This window comes from Suillus fuscotomentosus (assembly GCF_016647785.1).
Source record: "Suillus fuscotomentosus strain FC203 chromosome Unknown F5891scaffold_59, whole genome shotgun sequence".
In the NCBI taxonomy this organism is placed as follows: Eukaryota; Fungi; Basidiomycota; class Agaricomycetes; order Boletales; family Suillaceae; genus Suillus; species Suillus fuscotomentosus.
In genome coordinates this window covers 16,671-34,767 of record NW_024539571.1, presented here as the reverse complement: position 1 = coordinate 34,767, position 18,097 = coordinate 16,671, and the positions used below count along the sequence as shown (strand labels likewise).

The 18,097-nt window shown below is 48.5% G+C and overlaps 9 protein-coding genes across 9 annotated transcripts; 3 read left to right on the top strand and 6 right to left on the bottom strand.

The window, feature by feature from the left end:
- Positions 1-62: 62 nt before the first annotated feature.
- On the bottom strand, positions 63-5,083 carry F5891DRAFT_1130401 (superkiller protein 3; the record flags this gene model as incomplete). Its single annotated transcript, XM_041364522.1, has 16 exons — positions 63-368; positions 425-611; positions 661-1,210; positions 1,299-1,533; positions 1,582-2,392; positions 2,413-2,486; positions 2,539-2,906; positions 3,006-3,352; positions 3,408-3,565; positions 3,622-4,086; positions 4,139-4,423; positions 4,469-4,544; positions 4,600-4,685; positions 4,740-4,790; positions 4,842-4,899; positions 4,962-5,083. The coding sequence occupies 16 exons, from the start codon at positions 5,081-5,083 to the stop codon at positions 63-65; spliced, it is 4,179 nt and encodes a 1,392-aa protein (XP_041221596.1).
- Positions 5,084-5,712: 629 nt separating this feature from the next.
- F5891DRAFT_1150921 (uncharacterized protein) lies at positions 5,713-6,779 on the bottom strand (the record flags this gene model as incomplete). Its single annotated transcript, XM_041365135.1, has 4 exons — positions 6,709-6,779; positions 6,596-6,655; positions 6,423-6,539; positions 5,713-6,366 (listed from the first exon to the last, which is right to left on the bottom strand). The coding sequence occupies exons 1-4, from the start codon at positions 6,748-6,750 to the stop codon at positions 5,713-5,715; spliced, it is 873 nt and encodes a 290-aa protein (XP_041221595.1). The 5' UTR covers positions 6,751-6,779.
- F5891DRAFT_900912 (kinase-like domain-containing protein) lies at positions 6,766-7,236 on the bottom strand (the record flags this gene model as incomplete). The annotated part of the gene is made up of 2 exons (XM_041373460.1): positions 6,766-6,939; positions 6,997-7,236. Coding segments are annotated over 2 exons (414 nt in total), but the record flags the coding sequence as incomplete, so codon positions are not given.
- Positions 6,866-7,642, bottom strand: F5891DRAFT_1055709 (uncharacterized protein; the record flags this gene model as incomplete). Its single annotated transcript, XM_041362673.1, has 4 exons — positions 6,866-6,939; positions 6,997-7,233; positions 7,279-7,399; positions 7,457-7,642. Coding segments are annotated over 2 exons (297 nt in total), but the record flags the coding sequence as incomplete, so codon positions are not given.
- Positions 7,643-7,700: 58 nt separating this feature from the next.
- On the bottom strand, positions 7,701-8,389 carry F5891DRAFT_1055706 (uncharacterized protein). The gene is given in 4 exon segments (XM_041362672.1): positions 7,701-7,947; positions 8,002-8,027; positions 8,086-8,349; positions 8,358-8,389. The coding sequence occupies 3 exon segments, from the start codon at positions 8,347-8,349 to the stop codon at positions 7,779-7,781; spliced, it is 459 nt and encodes a 152-aa protein (XP_041221592.1). The 5' UTR covers positions 8,358-8,389; the 3' UTR covers positions 7,701-7,778.
- A 442-nt stretch (positions 8,390-8,831) lies between these two features.
- Positions 8,832-12,869, top strand: F5891DRAFT_1055705 (glycosyltransferase family 2 protein). The gene is made up of 7 exons (XM_041362671.1): positions 8,832-10,078; positions 10,134-10,646; positions 10,698-10,729; positions 10,750-10,932; positions 10,981-11,843; positions 11,897-12,063; positions 12,105-12,869. Exons 1-7 carry the CDS (start codon positions 9,013-9,015, stop codon positions 12,539-12,541), a joined length of 3,261 nt encoding a protein of 1,086 aa, XP_041221591.1. The 5' UTR covers positions 8,832-9,012; the 3' UTR covers positions 12,542-12,869.
- Positions 12,870-13,512: 643 nt separating this feature from the next.
- On the top strand, positions 13,513-14,408 carry F5891DRAFT_613454 (uncharacterized protein). The gene is made up of 4 exons (XM_041372463.1): positions 13,513-13,572; positions 13,624-13,712; positions 13,800-14,216; positions 14,276-14,408. The coding sequence occupies exon 3, from the start codon at positions 13,925-13,927 to the stop codon at positions 14,213-14,215; it is 291 nt and encodes a 96-aa protein (XP_041221590.1). The 5' UTR covers positions 13,513-13,572; positions 13,624-13,712; positions 13,800-13,924; the 3' UTR covers position 14,216; positions 14,276-14,408.
- Positions 14,409-14,542: 134 nt separating this feature from the next.
- On the bottom strand, positions 14,543-15,319 carry F5891DRAFT_1193447 (uncharacterized protein; the record flags this gene model as incomplete). Its single annotated transcript, XM_041367745.1, has 1 exon — positions 14,543-15,319. One exon carries the CDS (start codon positions 15,317-15,319, stop codon positions 14,543-14,545), a length of 777 nt encoding a protein of 258 aa, XP_041221589.1.
- A 234-nt stretch (positions 15,320-15,553) lies between these two features.
- On the top strand, positions 15,554-17,079 carry F5891DRAFT_1055693 (P-loop containing nucleoside triphosphate hydrolase protein). Its single transcript, XM_041362670.1, has 4 exons — positions 15,554-15,902; positions 15,950-16,008; positions 16,062-16,251; positions 16,312-17,079. Exons 2-4 carry the CDS (start codon positions 15,955-15,957, stop codon positions 16,857-16,859), a joined length of 792 nt encoding a protein of 263 aa, XP_041221588.1. The 5' UTR covers positions 15,554-15,902; positions 15,950-15,954; the 3' UTR covers positions 16,860-17,079.
- The last annotated feature ends 1,018 nt before the right edge of the window (positions 17,080-18,097 follow it).

Here is an 18,097-nt window from a genome sequence, read left to right as displayed (position 1 = left end):
CATTATTGGATGATCGAGTATTGAGTCTCTTTTTACATACGTGTACATTATCCTACCCGATATCACAGCGATTCCTGTGCTCGAACATAAGCCAAAGTCTGCCAGTTTCGCAGTTGACCGGGTTCCAGCATGATGGCTTTTTGTGCACTTCTTTGAGACTGTATTGGTTGTGCAAGTACCGATAATGCAAGAGTGGTCTTTGCTTCTGCAATGTTTTGATTCAGCGCTACAGATGCCAGGATGGCCGACGCAGCGTCTCCTTCCCCCTGCATGAGCAACAAAGATGCGACTTCTCGCCTCATCTGCAGATTCGAAGGCTCAACATGAAGGGCTTTTTGCGCGATTTTAATTGCCTTGTCAGAGTCGCCCTGCCGAAAAAATCTCAGGATCGTGCACTCAAACAATTTAAGACTTGAATTCGTACCAGCCCAAGATAATGTTGCACGAGGAGATACGTCACGTCTCTTCGAGGATCGAGCTCAAGTCTCTGTTCTACGGGGAGTGACAGAATTTCGGAGAGCGCGGCATCAACTAGCCCATCGTCTTCAGTGAGTATCCCCATTCCAGCTAGAGTGTTGATTGCCATCAAATTTTCTGGATCGGCGGTGATGCTAAAGCAATAGATTAGTTGACTGGGAATCATCGACGTTGCATTCTGACCAATCAAGTAACAAGCCTTTCGCAGACTCGCGGAACTCGGGTGTCCCAATCGCCCACATCGTCTGTGCCAGCAGAACAGTAACCTGTCCTCGGAGAACAAGATCGTCAGCGGCGCTTTCCAAAGCAGCTTGAAATGCCGCCATGGCGGCCTGAAGATCACCCATCTTGAAAGACGCTAACCCAGACCCGTATTGAGCTTGTACGCGTAGAATCTGTGATTCCCGCTCTGCATCTTCAGGAAGTAGACTTAGAGCGTTCTCGAAAGATGCCAATGATCCTTCATAGTCCTGCAACCCAAGACGGAGTCGCGCGATGTTGGTGTGTGCGATGACAAATTGGCGTTCGACTATGGGATCCTCCTTCTCCTCGTATGCTGCTTCTAGAAGAGTAATTGCACGACTTATGTATTCCACACCCTGTTCAAGTTTTCCAAGGTGTTCGCAAATCAGACCGAAGATATGCAGGCCGCAGGCATCAGCCGGGCAGCGTTGGGAATAGCGCCCGAGGACGAAGAAGGCAGTTAAAAGGCGATCTGTATTGGGTGCACGAACTGTATTCGAATCGTTTACGGTAACAAGAACGCGTAAGGCAAATTGCAGGTCTGCCATAGGCTTGAACCACGTGTCAGTTGCTTATACAAATATAAGGCGGCGGGGATGTATTCACCACGTCTGCTGTCATGCTGACTGCATGCTCAAGTAATGTACGAGCATCTGCTTCGTGACCGTTTGTTATTGCAATCAATGCTTGGCCAATCCAAGCCAGGGTATGATCCGGATCAAGAGTTTGCGCCTTCGTAAATGCTTGGGTAGCCAACTCAATATCGTTATGATATAGGTAGAGGAGACCAATCTTGGTCCACGCCACCACGTTCTAGATAGGTTGAGTTGAGATTGCAACGGGCATATGTGTCCCACCAACCTTGGTGTCAACTTCGATCGCCTTGATATATGCATGTTGCGACAGTTTCGGCTTTTGTGCGAAGTGAAGATCACCCAATGCGACCCAGAACCTGACATTTCCAGGCTCTATCTGTAGGGCTTGAACCAAGAATGAGTTTGTTGCCTCCAAGGCTTTCCCTGTGGTACCGGATGGCTGTTTCAAAATCCACTCGTGCAGGGCTACAGCAAGGTCGTACAATGAGCTTGGGAGAGCGGTTTCGTCGGAGGAGCCCACTGTGATGCGGTAATCGTAGGCAGCGACAGCAGCTTCGAGTACGTTCAGCCCGGTGATTCGGTCGTCCGGAGAGAGAGTTGTGAACTTGAATAGACCGGCCAGCCGAGCGCTACTTTGGTCTTGTATGATTTCACAGACCACGGTCACGGTTTCGCGGACGTAATTTTCATCTGCGAAGACAGTGATTACCGATAAATCAAATAGAGCATCAGCAGCGATTTTCCAGGCGACTCCACGATATCCCGGGCTTTCCCGGATGGCGACTAACACAACGTTGACACAGGAGATAAAAGACTGCTCAGCTCGGGTAACAAACCCGGTAAACCTTTGATGCCGGGCTAAGTCGAGGTAGGTCTGTGCAACAGATAAAAGGACACCGGCTTCAGTGGGACGAACATCCAGTATAGACTGGAAAGAGGTAAGAGCTTCTGCAAGCCTTCCCGCTTGCCGTTGGACTTCCCCTATAAAGTATGTACACATCCAGTCGTCCGGTTGAAGCTCGTGAGCTCTACCAAGTGCCCTGAGGGCAGCGGCATGGCGGCCGGCTTTACTGTAGCTTCACCAAGTCTTAGCCACGAGAGCTGGTCATCGACATCTGCTCGGAGTGCCACTTGAAAAACCTTGATGGATTCCGCATAGTTCCTCCTTATCTGTGCCAAATAAAGTTAGGTTGGAAATAAACGTCATAAGTACATCCTTTACCAGCTCAACAACACCGAGAGCCTTCCATGCCCACGCGTTTGTCGGAAGATACTTTCCTGAAGCTGCGCCATCTCCTTCCCCCATACCCGCACCCATCCCGCCTTCACCGTCTATAGTACGCCGAGCCACTACCTCAACCAAATCCCATTCACGCTCGTCAGCGAAGCCTTCCGCAAGGCGCCTCGCAGCCTCTGATTCACGAGCATCCAGTTCAAACGCTTTCTGGAAACACTTCGAAGCTCGAGTATGGTCGGGCGGTGACGCGTGTTCTGAGTAATATACACCTAGCGAAGTGTATGCTGGTGCATATTCGCGATTGTGTTTGAGCGATGTGATGAAGTATTTGAAAGCTTCCTCGCGAGACTCTCCTGTAATAGGGATCAGTAATACAAGCCAAAAGGCGTGGGTCGTTATACCTCCTAGATCCCAATAACATCTTCCAATCCGCCACAGGCATCGAGCTTTACCGGTGTCACGATCCTCGATATCCTTCAAGGTTTCAAAGACCTCTTTCAAAGCATCTACGCCAGCATCCGCATGCATCCGACTAAGGCACCACGCACTCTCCTCTTTTGCTTCCACACCTTTGTCAACATCGTCAGGGAGCTGCTCCGCTGCTTGCGCAAATAGCACCTCCGCCTCCTCCCATTTTTCAGCGTATCGGAAAACATACCCCTTCCCCATCAATCCGTCCACATTGGTAGGATCTTGCTTCAGGACGTCATTTAAGAAATAAAGGGCGCGAGGGTGGTGCTTTGGAGGAAACAGGTGGACGAAGGATGTGGCCAGAATAATGTGAAAGGCCTTGCGCACTCTAAATGGACGATAAGTTATCACTACATTTCAGGGTTCTAATGATTTCCACATACTCTTGGAGTTCACGAGCTGCGTTCGACTCATACCTGCGCACCAATTCCAGACCGCTTTCAGCGACTTTGATGGCATCTGTGTATTCGACTTCCTGTAAATGGACTCGGGCTGTGATCATGTTCGCTAGTAATGAGTCCGGGAGTGCTGAAAAGGCATCCTGAAGAGATATGTCAGTGATATCGATATATTCTACAGCGTGATTCGTGAACTCACAAGAATAGTGCCATAAGGGTCGCTATCCACCGCAAAGGTCAGTTCTTCTGTTGATTCTTCGTCACCATAAGCAGCCTTGTTGTATGTCAAGTATCCTGTCAACATCAGCGCCAATGTACTTGTCGGGAAGAGTTCTATGAACTGCTTGAGATACGCAAGACCAAGACCCTCTAGAGTAGCCAATTCAGTAATCATGGTTAATTTGATGGCGTGCCCAGTACCAACTGTATCATAATCTTTCCCTTCAAACCAGATGCACCAAGCAAACTCATCCGGAATGCCAATCGTCACAATACCGTGAACCATCTCATCCAACTGCATGCCAACTTGGCGTTTTTCTGGGTCAGTAGAGGGGAGTGCCAGAAACAATTGGTATTTATATCGAATGAGTTTCGATTCTGTGGCGCGCCGCAGTTCGTCCGAGGTGCTGGGATGATTAAGAATATCGTTGTATAGTACTGGAAGCTGCAAGGTCAAGATTAGCCTGACAACCGGAGTGCTCACAAGGCTGCTTTACCTTTGACGAGTGCCAAATCTCGATGCCAATGTCTTTCTTGAGTTGCTCAGGTTTAGGAGCTCCAAGGCGAGTACGTCGCTTGTCAAACTCGGACTTGATAAACATTTCCTCTTCTCGCTCTGTCAGGGATACAAGCTCCTCATAGACGGCGAGTGAATTGTGGATTGCCGATTGAGTAGGAAAAATTGAGGTCGATGTAGGATTCGTAGCATTAGGTGGAGGGAGTGTTGAAAGAACCGGATACAAAGAGGATTCTGGTAGGTAAAAGTATAATGCTTGAATGACCTAAACATGTTGAGAAAGATGGCTTCAAGATGGGCAAATTCATACCTCACGGCGTGTCCCATGTTGCCGGAGAATATCCATTAATTTTTGAAGGGTCTCAGCACATTTTGTGGCATCATCGCTGTACGATTTTTTTCAATTCTCAGCTGTATGCATCACAATGAGAACGCAATCACTTTTTGGCAAATATCTGCATCATGTGTTCCAGGGTATCCGCCAAATCGTTCCACTTCTGAGTTTGTTCGTGAAGCTTTGCAATTCCCTATGCATGGCACTAGGTAAGAATCACTTATTTGAGGCTAGCAACACACTGTACCTGCCATGCGAGTATTTGATCATCCTTGAGTTCTATGGCCTTTCGATAAAGCTGATGTAAAAAATTAGTTTATATGCGCCGCACAACGATCGTCAGGTTTACTTGCTCGCTCTTCTCGTGCTGGCCGAGTTCTAAGAGAGCAAGACCAAGAAACACATGGCTGCCCAGCACAAGATAGTCGATATGAGATTCGCAACACATCCCTTTAGATTGGGAACGCACGCAGTATAGTTATCAGGCTCGTATTCAAGAACCTGTGCAGCGGCTTCACGTGCTTGTTCGTACTTTTTCTTTCCAATAGCATCTCTCGCTGCCTTCAACTTGGACTTCGCGAATGATGACATGATCTGCAGTCGCCGGGCAAGAACTCGACTGGGCGCTCGAAAAGCGCTCTAGAGTACAAACCGCCCTGGCCTATGTGAGGATAGTAATGTGTTCGAGCTTACGTAGAAATGAAGTGTCGTGCAGAATGTCTTCACAAGTGTTATGCCCAGTTGATCTACTGCTTGAAGCTGTGAGTACTGCTCGTCCAATCCGAATCAGATCAAACGGTGGCTTACTAAGCGAAGCCGATCTATTTACATAAACCGTTCTGATTTGCATCGTCTCAAATTTTTTGGCTCACCAGCGTGATATATATGCTCTTCATTGGCAACTAGGACTAGACTTGTCAGTCGATGACGATGACGAACCTGGGATACAGGGTTTGCAAAAACAATGATAACGATACAGTGAGAAACGGTGCTAGTGCACTGTGAGATAGTATCGAACTCAAATCTACATATACATAGTAAGTACTACTAGTATAGCGCGACATAAAGGATACATATCGGTCATACAGAGGAAATTGCAGAACGGTCATTAGCAGGATGAAGCCTTGAACGGATTTTTCAACAGTGATATGCGCACAGCGCCTTGCCAGGGGAACCCAAATCTCCGAAGACAATAATACGCAACTAAGCCAGATTTTTTTTCATCGAGTCAAAGCTGGACTGGAACTGCGAGGTGTTTCGGTACCTGTTCTGTAGGACCCATAAATAAGATGGCGGATGGCTTGTTCTGATCGCTGTCGACGTGCGCGCATAGCGAGTGAGGATGTTGGATCGTCAGGAAGAGAAGTGATACAAGCGTGTGCGGAGAACCGCATTCCGAGGCGTTCCAGATTGTCTATGTTCTTCGTCCACCACACATCCATGTCCTTGGGATAATCTTCCAAGCAGGTGACCACAGCGGCGACCGGTACGCCGCCTGCCACAGTGGCTGTGGAGCCAACGATGTCAGTGAAGAATTTATAATCCTTGATCAGTGCTCTCTGGGCCCTCGATCCCCTCATGCAATATAAAAGAAGGTAAACTCCGTCATCTCTGTACAGCTTCTTGTATGACTTTTTCAGGCGCCATTTTGCAAAAAGGGTCCGGAAAAAACCCATTGATTCGATCGAGGAAGCTTCCCAAAGTTTGAATTCGCGACCTGCAAGACTAACTTGATGGGAGGTGTGCCGCAATGTGCAGGGTGGTGCATCTGACGACGTCTGTGCAACATCGCATCCCATAATCAAGTTGATAATGGCGCTCTTTCCAACTCCAGTCTCCCCGAAAAGTAACACATTCAAAGGACCTGCAAGTGACTTGACCACGTGGAAGAATCAGTACACAAAAAAACAATGTACCATTAGATTCTCACCAGCGACGAGGCTGTAGAGAAGAGATGACGTGTTAAAGGACTAGAGGGAACGGGATTGGGTGACGGAACAAGTGTTTGCAAGGAAGACTGAAGCGACGGTGCAGTGGAAATCCTAGACTGGTTGACAAACATTTAAGCCAAATTACTTCAATCGCAAGCTGGCCAGTTCATACCGGCTCCGCGACCAAATATATATTTTGGTGGTTTTCTTGTACCCCGCTAACAAGGTCACCCTATCAGAGTCAGACACCCTACTCCTATACGGCGAGACAAGTTATGAGCTTACATCCTGTTCCAAAGCCTCTAGTTCATTCGTTATGAAGTTCATAGCTGTGAGGGCACATGGACGAGCAGCTGGATCAATTGACCAACACTGTTTGATATGATCCCAGCGGGCGTCTGTGACGTCAGACGTCGCCTCGGATACCTCAGGACGCGGGACGTCCTCTCCATTTTGTATTTTTTGAATGACTCTGTAATCATCAATGTCATGCCAAGGAACAGTCAGAGTCAACAACTGGGATGAATGATAGATTGAATATAAACTTCGTGGACTTGAAACGCTCACACTTACATGGAACATGACACGACCAAAGGAATACATGTCGTTCTGCGTGGATGGTTTGACATCGGGAGGGGAGTCTGGTGACCTCATCAACTCGGGCGCAGTCCATCTGATTGCGCCAGGCCGAACAATTGTTGATGCTTCAATCGAGCACTCTTTTAAACGTTCGCAGAGGATACTTGACAAGCCGAAGTCCGTTAGGTAAGCCTTGTATTCTCCTTCCTTGAGATCCACTAAAACATTAGACTGCATTTATTAGTGAGTGCAATTGAATGTAGAGGATGAGCTCACGCTCGTAATGTCACCGTGAACAACGGGAAAAGAGTGAACTAACGGCAAATTTAACAGTTGAAACAAGATGACCGTGAAGGGAATACAAACCATAGTAGAGCCCAGATGCTATGTCGTGAAGCTGGTGAATAAGTATAATTCAGTTTAGGTCCATTATAGCCAAATAGGTTTGAGTTACCAGCTTCAATTTGGACTTGATGGTTAATGTAGCACCCTGTTCTGTGATCAGACGGGACAGCGTGCCGTGCGGAAACCACTGGGAGACAAGGGCTGTAGTTGACCCGAGCCCCTCTGTCGTTCCATAAAGTGTGACGATATTGTCGTGAACGAGGTGTGCCCATATGGCAGTTTCTCGTCGAAACCTCTAACGAATCCACGTAAAATAGTGTCCAAAACCAAAAAAAAATAGACCCTCACTCTTAAGTCCTGCTCTGAGACGTTATTCATGTGATGCCTGAAGGCTTTTACTGCGACCTGTAGTGCGATAATGGACAGGCTGATCAGCAAGTGACGCCAGCGCTGTCCACTGGCCAGACCTTGACAGGGCCCGACGGTTTTCTCCATTCACATCTGTAAACGTTTGCGAATGCACCACTTGCAACGTAATCATTTATTCCGCCGAAGATCTGACCTGTCAGATCTTCTGCTAGTGCCAGTTGTATTTCGTGACTAAAAACAAAGGAACTGAATCAATGCAGACTTGCTTCAGTATGAACAGCCTACAGAGGTGGAAGTTTCGAGGTGGATGCCTAGGTAAAATACATCAGGATCCGTCACTGATTGGGATACCAGTGGACTTGTGCAAACCTGTGAGTTGTCATCCCTAGACTGGGTGTTACACTCAGAGACTTTTTTGTTCCCCGTGGACTGCCCTGCGTCCTGTTGACTCGAGGTGCAGGGTTCGTCATAGACAGTGTCGGAACGCGCTGCCGTAGTAGTCACTGTTCTGCCCCGGGAAAGTCCTCTTTGGGAGCCTGAGAGTGTAAGAATATTGACTGTCAAAATACGTTGACCACTTCCATTCTGCACAGCCTTAGATTTCGAGTGCGACGGCTGAGGTGGGGTGGACATTTGGACTCTGGAGCGTTGTCCGTCGAGTGGTGAGTCCGAGTCTAAATCATGAGAGGGCGCTAGTCTCATATGCTGGAAACTTAGAATTTAAGCTCCAAGCTGTGTCATCGTGCATGCCCATCGCCCTGTGCCCATTGCCCAATGATATTATTGGCATCCGCTCAACATCCGCTAGTAGGCTACTAGCGCCTATGAATTAATGGAATTTCGAACTCCTCTAGAAAGTCACTAGCATGGACGACGACTGATATACACAGCACAGACATTTTTGGTATCAAATGGCAAGAGCAGTGGTCGCGAATGATGTCGATTAAGTGAAGTACTTACTGTTAGGATGTACGCAGAGAAACTATAGCCTCTTACTGTGACAGTGTTCACTAAGCCGAACAACCTGAGAGACTTATTTGGCAAACAAAGTAAAGTGGCTATTAGTTAGTTAGTAGTCACATTTAGTTATCGTATCAGAGTCTCACGTGCTAAGCGCTGAATATTGTTGCTACGCTAGAGCTTGACTTTCAACTACAACGTCAACTCAGCTGGCTGCTCCGGGCTCACGATTTTTCGTTTATTCCTTTGTCTTTCATTTCTAACCGCTCTTTATTATTCCCAGATACCAAAGCACCGTTCTGGGTGTACAAGTCAGTCTTTTTTCTGGAGAGAGTCATGGCGGCTAGATTCGCACCACAGCCTACGTACGCATCTGCTGATGTCCCAGTCCCTACAAATCGTCCACCTCAGCCCACGGGCACCACTATACGCCGTGCAAAAACCCTCACTCGCCCGGAGCGAAGTGTCGCACCAGTACCTCTCATTAATCCCCAGTCATCCCTCACCCCTTCCGCATCAGGTACTATTCAAACCGGCTCCCGGAGCAGTGGTTTCGACCCATGGCGTTTGTTCGCTCAGATCGTTACTTTCTGGGCTCCATCCTGTTTGCTTAGCTCTCTCGGGGGTCTCAAAGACAAGGGCAAGATACAGGCATGGAGAGAGAAAATCGCCCTATGTTTCATCATTGCTATCTTATGTTTTATCATTGGCTTCATTACCGTCGGCACTCAGAAGGTCTTGTGTCCCGAGACATCCAGCATGAACCCCTCGCGGTACTCGATTCTTGGCTCACTCCCCGGCACGCTGAGCATACTTGGCATTTTATACAATGTCACCCATGCCAACAGTCCTGCAAGTGTGAACCTCGATCAACTCACCCTTAAAGAGCCAGGACAGGACATTACTCCCTACTTCTATCGCACTGCCAGCCAATATTCCGCGTGCCAAGGTCTCAAATTCCGTGTTGCCTTGGACCAACCGTGTATATCTGCAACAGACTGTCCTCTTGGTGCAATCAATGCCTCTTCCACCTTTACGCAACTCGATATCCAGGAGACAACTCTTCTGCTTGGTTACGACTGGGACCAAGTCGCTGCCCTCCCAAATTACTTCGTAATTGACGGTGCCGTACTAAACATGAATCCCTACATGACACAACATCCCAGCCCGGTAGCTTCCGACCCCGTAGATCTCGCAATCCGCACTATCCTGAAGACACAGGCGAGCTCTAGTGGAAAGGATGGCACCCGTCTATTCTACAACCGTGCCGACATCCTTACAGCAGTTCCATGCCTCTATCAGCGATACTATGCAGGAAACATTGCCAAGATCACCCCCGGCTGCTTCGTCAGCTCCCTCTTCCTATATGTTGGACTCATCGTTATCCTTGCCCTCGTGCCTTGTCCGCTTTGCAATGGCGTGTGTATTTAGCTGGTTCCTGTCTGCGAGGCTTGCAGGTCACCCGGACACGTCGCATCTCAACAGGTCGGCCATCAGTCCGGCGGTGATGCCTGGGGGTGCAAATATCTCAGTTGACAACCGCACGGGTACAGCACCATGGGCTGGCCCTCATGGGTCGAAGAAACTCGTCAAAGCAATCCCTACCCGCCTTCCTGCATCTTCCAGCACGACCCTATTACCGGAAGCTGCACCCGTCATGTCTCTCACGCAAATTGGTGCCGAGTTATTCGCCATCTGCCTCGTAACGTGCTACTCTGAGGGTGAAGACTCTATACGTTCCACGCTGGATTCCATTTCTCGGACGACTTACTCTGATGCACGCAAGCTACTTTTTATTGTGGCCGATGGCATGATCACTGGTGCAGGAGAGAAGATGAGCACACCTGATATATGTGTGGGATTGCTGGATGCGGATCCTCGATTCGGCAATCCCATGCCCATGAGTTATCTTGCAATTGGAAGTGGAACGAAGCGGGAAAATAGAGCAATGGTCTATGCAGGACACTACAGTATGCCTTCAATTTTTGGTGCGAAGGCCTAGTGCTAATAACATCGGTCAGCGGTTGCTGGTCGTCGCACACCTACTGTGATTGTTGTCAAGTGTGGACGGAGGCCGAGGCTACCAGTGACAAAAAACCTGGAAACCGCGGCAAACGAGACAGCCAGCTCATTCTCATGAACTTTTTCTCTCGCGTCACATATAACGATCGGATGACCCCTCTTGATTTTGACTTGTTCCGGAAGATCCATACCCTAATGGGTGTCACGCCTGACTTCTTTGAGGTGTGTTTGATGGTACGTGTTCATCTACCACTCCACTTTCGTGTATTGATGTATCCACAGGTTGATGCCGATACCAAGGTATACCCTGAGTCGCTGAAATACCTCGTCAACTGTATGCACCACGACCAGATGATAATGGGCGTCTGTGGGGAGACCCGCATAGCTAACAAACGTGATTCCTGGGTCACCGCCATCCAAGTCTTCGAATACTTCATCTCCCACCACTTAGCCAAAGCCTTCGAATCCGTCTTTGGTGGTGTTTCATGTTTGCCTGGCTGTTTCTCCATGTTTCGACTGAAAGCGCGCAAGACGACGGGTGACGACTGGATACCTCTTATTGTTAAGCCTGAAATTGTACGCGAATACAGTCAAAGCGAGGTCACCACGCTGCACCAACAGAACCTTCTTTTACTCGGAGAAGACCGCTTCCTCACCACCATTCTCCTTCGTACATTCCCCAATCGCAAGATGATGTTCTTACCCCAAGCCAAATGCCGGACTGTTGTACCCGATACTTTCAAAGTTCTCCTCTCTCAACGTCGTCGATGGATTAACAGCACGATCCACAATCTCATGGAACTTGTTCTTGTGCGCAATCTATGCGGGACATTCTGTTTTAGCATGCAATTTGTGGTCTTCATGGATTTGCTCGGGACGGTCGTACTACCCATCGCCATCGTGCTTACCTATGCGCTCATTGCGGGCATGATCATGCAACCCCCAACAACCTTCGAGGAAGCGATCCCCCTCATGCTACTTGTGTCTGTACTGGGTCTTCCCGCTGTGCTGATATTGATAACGACGAGGAAGGTTGTATATGTGTTCTGGATGATTATATACCTCGTGGCACTGCCGGTGTGGAATTTCGTTCTTCCCGTGTATGCATTCTGGCACTTTGATGACTTCTCATGGGGAGAGACGAGGTACTGTATATTCCGTTTCGTGCAAGTTGCAGCTGCTAACGGATAGGTTACAGGAAAGTGGAAGGGGAGACAAAGGGAGAAGGGCATGGTGCTGGCTCTGGCACCTTCGATGGTTCCTCGGTTACTCTTCGCCGCTGGGAAGATTGGGAGCGCTCACGCTTACGCAAACTCAAGCGTGAGGAACGGCGGCGGCGTGACTTTGATCGTATGCATCCAGCGGGTACATTTCTGAAAACGACCTACTAAGCGCCCGCAATGAAGCACGTAGTCCATACGGCGACGGGTCAGACACGTATTCCTTTGTGTCATCCGAGGACGATCATTATGGTCCGCAGATTGGTGGATACAACGAGAACAATGCTCAGTTCCCTGCTCCACCTGTCGGTCTGTTTGCCTCTGGGCATGGGGCTGATGGGAACAAGGTGGTTGGCGGTGCAGAGTTGGAGGCGATGTTAGAGAGTGGGTTTGATGATGATGAGAGCCCGCAACGGACGCCCACGAGCACGATGTACGCCGCACGGTATCAGCTCAGTGATAACCCATCACAACAGCGTCTCATGTCCTACGCGTCATCCGACTCGGGCTCACGAACACCCCCCGTACAGCATCAACCGTACGGCACACGAATAGAGGACCGGAGTCGCACCGGTGAGAGGTATGGCCCGCTGGGCCCGTTAGATCCAGGAGAGAAGTTTTAGATTGGGACGCTTGTTTTTGTGAGGACGGTATCTCATTCGATGTTTGATACATACTGCACATAATGTTTGTGTGGGTTTTTATAAGTATCTCATACGTTTATCCACAGGGTGCTCACACTATATTTGGTACGGAATGGTAGATACTATAATCATTCAACACTTGCTGTTATGTAACTGTTTTCTCTACGAATACATGACAGGACTATATAATATCGCGTACATGCTCCAAGTTGTTTTTTTTCTCACTTGATGCACGAGATTACTTGTGAAGATGAGAAGCGCTACGAGATAGTAGATAAAGGATTTTCATTCTATTTGTGCGATGCAGTGATATGTAGAAGAATATCTCGTACAAGAACTATCTGCAATTGTGGAACTTCGTTATGCAGATCGTTTGCAGCAATTCTGATCGAGGGATCCAACCCTGTCTCTAGAACAGCGAAGTCGGTATATTCTTGGAGTCCGCGTCATTCCCTTCTTGGTGAACCGTATTCTTGCCACCTATCAAATCATTATCAGACAGTAAAGCTGCATCTTCCGTGTTTAGCTTCGAACGCACAACTAGCACCAGTTCACGCATAGCCATCTGATCCTCCAAGCCGAAGATCGCTAATAGCGAGTGATCTAGTTGTAGAGCATGAAGTGTCGTGTATTACTGGGGATATAAATCAATAGGGATTGCAAGGTATCGAGATTAATCACTCGTGCGCTGAAAGGTGGCCTGTATCCGTGTGTTCGAAATTTTAAGCTAATTTTTGTCTTCAGCTTGCTCGCCGATTATGCCCATAAATTCCTGGAGCAAATCACCAAGGGGGCGTTGGTTGCTGATACATGGGCATGGCTGTACTATCTGTGACTATTGTTAAGTAACGAAATGGCAAGGTAAAGATGATGCCGCCGCCTACCTTTCTTTTTTTCGCTTCGAGAAGGCTTTAACTTCATCTTAAGCTCCAACACTTCTTTATCTCATACAAAGAGTTCTGCTGACATCTGCGGAGTCTGCGCGCGATTCTCCTTATTCTCACTCACAAGTGCGCACAATGCATAGGCGGCTCCTTCGTCGGATTTGACCACAAGCTTAGTATTTGGTATGTTAAACAATGCGGTGAATGTCTTGTCCGATTGTGCAGGGATGGATAGACTCGTGATCCGTTCGAAGCGATTGTCAGTGGTGAGCGGATTAGAAACTGTATGAGATGGGCATCGTTGATAAGACGTGTGTGTGCACTGTGATTGCATGAAATACAAATTTATGAAGAAATCTACTTCGCTCAATTCGATGGGAGATTGTGGGTCAAAGAGGATGACGGACGATTCGATGATCGTTCACTGAGCGAGAAGAGTTAGAAGTGCTTACTAAGTAGCTTGCTTGGAACACTGATCATGGCATCAAAAGGAATACCACTTCCTCTTCACGACACCCTACAAGACCTTGCTCTTCTGCGGGCTTCTTCTGTGGACCTCTCTGGTCTGATTGCTGACGATACGACGTCCTCACAGGCTTCGAAAGAGGCTGAAGGGGTTGAAGAGTCCACAATCCAATCATACGCGTTTGTGAGAGAAGTGCGGACGGCGTTGAAAATGCACAATTCGGGAGAAGCGCAAAACCAAGCGACAAGGATCGAGAAGGTACAAGTGGAGCTAGTAGACGTGTTGAGAAGTTTATCGGATTGAGGTGTGTAACAATTTAGCGGCGACGCCAGCGAGTCAATCATCTTTACTGATTTTGTGTAGTAGCTGGTTGTGTCTCCGGGCCCATGAACGTCAGATATGTTGACCACGTACACGTCGCGGTTCATTAATCATTCTTGTTGTAATATTTGGTATTCTCAATCTTCCCACTGCTGCATAATTCAATGAACACGGTGCGTTACTAGTACGCACTAGTCTGTTAGCTGAAGTGGTTGTTGTACTACGATGTGCGATACACTGCAAGATCTTTGTTACGGTAGTAGTACTAAGTATGTACCAGATAGTGTCCGTGGCAAGTCCGAAATTATCCTACGATTGATTTTCGTACTTAATGTGTTGCGCTACCTGCTGAGCCACCTCCTTGGTCATCCCACATCGTTTTGTGAGAACCCCAATGATATCCGTCTTTTTGGGGCGTCCAACGACAAATTCCACAAGCTTGCCAATGAACGAAGCAAGCCATCCTTGTCCGCCGGTCCACCCTTCCATGGATGCGTTGCAATGAACCTCAACCACTCGACGGAGTATTCCACGCGACTCATCATACTTGTCTCTATGCCTCCCGTCCAGAAGATTCGCCGCAGTTATGCATGCGTGTCCCGCGGACCTGATGTTATACTTCTCCAAGTAGCCCATATTCCGCGTGTACCAGTCTTCCATCCTTGTCTCTCTTTCGAGGTTTGTGACGACTAGCGCGAGCGGGACTTTTTCCTCGCAGAGAAATTCGAAGAACAACCGATAGTTGCTCTGCATGGTTGCTGTGACTCTGCCTCCGCGTATACAGAAGAGCAAGAGGTTGACACCTCCACGTTCTTTCAAAGTGTTGATGAGGCCATATGCATTTGAAATTGCGGAGAGGTACTCTCCGGTTTGTAAACGAGGTTCTTCGAGGCCGACCGTATCAAACACCTTGTATCGAGACCCATCTTCGAAGGTTATTTGGTACTCCGTCCAATGCAGAGTACAGCGGTGAGAGTCGGGCGATATGTGTGCAATCTCTTGGCCAGCCAACAGGTTAATGACAGAGCTTTTGCCCGCTCCTGTTTCTCCAAAGATAACGACGTTTCGAGTCGACACTGGCGCCATCTTATGTTCGACTCGCAGTCAGCAGTATTCGACCCTTCAAGTTGGATATAGCGCTACTCGTACCTGTACACTGGTTATTCTGCGCTGCGTGGTACAATGGCAATTGCCTCAAAATGATACTGTTTGTAACAGGTATATATGATGCGAAAGGTGTTGTAACCACGCGCCTTCGGTACGTTTTCATAATAGTTTTACATCACCCTTTTGTCTCAAATTTTAAACACTCACAGGGGAGACACCCGGCTTCTGTTAGCCAGCTTCCTTGATCGATCTTTCGGCTACTCGGAGTCGACGGCGACACTCGATATTTGCAATAGAACTACAGCGAATGCCAGGGTCTAGACAGGCATGCATAAGGCATGCCTACCATACGATTCCGAAGGGGGAATCTAACTATTTCGATGCTCGCCACGTTTTGATATCGAAGTCCTCATGTATTCTTACATCGGATACTCCCGCAGTGCAGCCCTCATAGCCGTGGTACAGGGTGCAACACGTTGGTTCTGGCCGAAAGCGCTCGCCACGGACCCAATCACTTAAACGCCCAGTAGCCGTTATCCATCTCTTTACGATCGCACGCGAAGTAAGCTTGTGCCAATCTCTTTTTGCAAAGCTAATTGGGTCTCTCAGGGAAGATGTCTGATAGCCACGACTCCACAGACACGACAGGGAATAAATATTCACAGCAGGTTCGTAATCTGCTTCATCGGTCAATCCAGTATGCGACTGATGTCTCCCGTAGGGTCATCAAGGTCGGCCGCGTAACGTGGTACTCTATGGGGAGAGTGGGGTAGGCAAAAGCTCGCTCATAAACCTTATCATGGGTCGTGATGCAGCGAAAACATCTCCTGATGCCCTCGCATGTACTACTACACATGCTCCGTATGATGTAACGATCAGCGGGCAACACTTCAGGCTGTGGGATACAGCAGGTATGTATTCTTTCACGCTTAAGGTTTTGGCCTAGAGCGGCTTAATGATCATGTCTTCAGGGTTAAATGAGGGCTCAGAAGGCACAGTGCCTGCGGTGATGGCTGAGAGGAACTTGACTGCGTTCCTCCGAGGTCTTAACCAGGAAGACGGTGTCCATCTTCTTATATATTGTGTGCGCGGAACGCGAGCAACGAAGGCTCTGCAGACTCACTACAAGATATTCTCGACAGTTATCCGTGATAGCAAAGTGCCCACGATCATTGTGGTGACGTGCCTGGAAGACTTCCGTCCTGTGATGGCAGAGTGGTGGAATGAGAACATGGACGAGCTTGCAACGTATGGAATGCAATTCTCTGGATATGCTTGCGTCACCACTTTGAAGGATGAACCCACAGAGTCCCCGGATATTCACCAACGTCATGCACAGTCCTACAATGATGTCTGCAGAAGCATCCTAGACCATTGTTCGCAGACTCCTCACAAAACGTGGGGCACCGATACTATCAAAGATCAGCGAAGCTTCCTCGCGATCTTGCTGCAGAAGTTAGCTCGTTTTGTTGGAGGAGCTCACCGTGATCAGGATGCCTTAAAAGCATCGTTGTCGTAGCTAATTCCTGTACAAACGATTTCTGTGGCGTGAAATGACTGTTGGCTCCACAGTAGTACTACTAGTAGTGATATCAAACTTCTACCACTTACCCAATTCTTTCGTACTTAGCATCACGAAATGCCTGCATGACTCTCGGATGATACCCGAATAGCAGAATTCAAGAAGTCATCGCTGTTACTGTCGTGGACTCGTGGTTCCGGTGAAATTTGGAAGAGCGTAACATTTATGTAAGGGAGATGATTTCGGACCATTCTGCCGAATCAATAAACTAAAGTTGTAAAAGTGCGGCCTGGACTCGATCTAAAGACAAGCAGATCGCGCACTCGAAGCAGGCCTCCACATATCGAATTTCAGCCGGCGTTCGACATCGAGAATCCCGATTCTTGCTGCCTCACCTCAAGCTACAGCGTAATCATAATTACGATTCATGCCAATGCTGCTGAAACCAGGATCGACTGAAACCTGTCCGACCGCGTCACTACTGGCCAAATTACGTCCGTCCAACCGTATGTTGCGAATTATCACAAGCCCAATCACCGTATTTGATAGATCTAGCGGTTTCTTGCTAGCCTGAGCATGCTGAAGATGGTACTTGGTATCCGCTGTAGTACTAGGCTCTCGCCCTGAACCGTCATGTGTACAGCCCCCAGTGAAGGAAACTGAGAGGCACCCTCGGGTTTTATTATCAGTATTCATTGAAAGTATTATCTCTAACTTCACTGATGTCAGTCGCGGAGAGCCTTTTACTATTGCCCTGGCCGTCTGATCTCTTGTGAAGTTTCAGGCCTCGAGTCCCACTCCAGTCCCAAACGACATGCAGCATTGGACCGAACTTCTTGCAGAGAAGAAGCAGAGGCAGCTCAAGTCCATGATTCTACAAGAATGGCTTGTGTCCCCTCCTCTAGACTCTACTCGAAGACCATTGCACCACCAAGAACTGCATTCCAGAAAGCGGGGCCGACTTCCCCGGCGGTGTTGTCAACACGTGTCGTGGATCCACAAGGGAAAGGAGGTGCACGAGGAGAGATGGATCCGAGTGCATGGGTGATAGGTATGGTGGCGAATATTGATTATGAGACGAGTTAGACACAGGTGCGGGGGAAAGAGAGTTGAATTGAGTGTGCGCGTGTCACGCGTCTTCTATCCTTCAGGACCGATGCGGAGCAGGACGACGGAGACCAAAGAAAAATCCGCAGCAGCTCACTCCTGCATACGCAAAGTCTTCCGCTCCATCA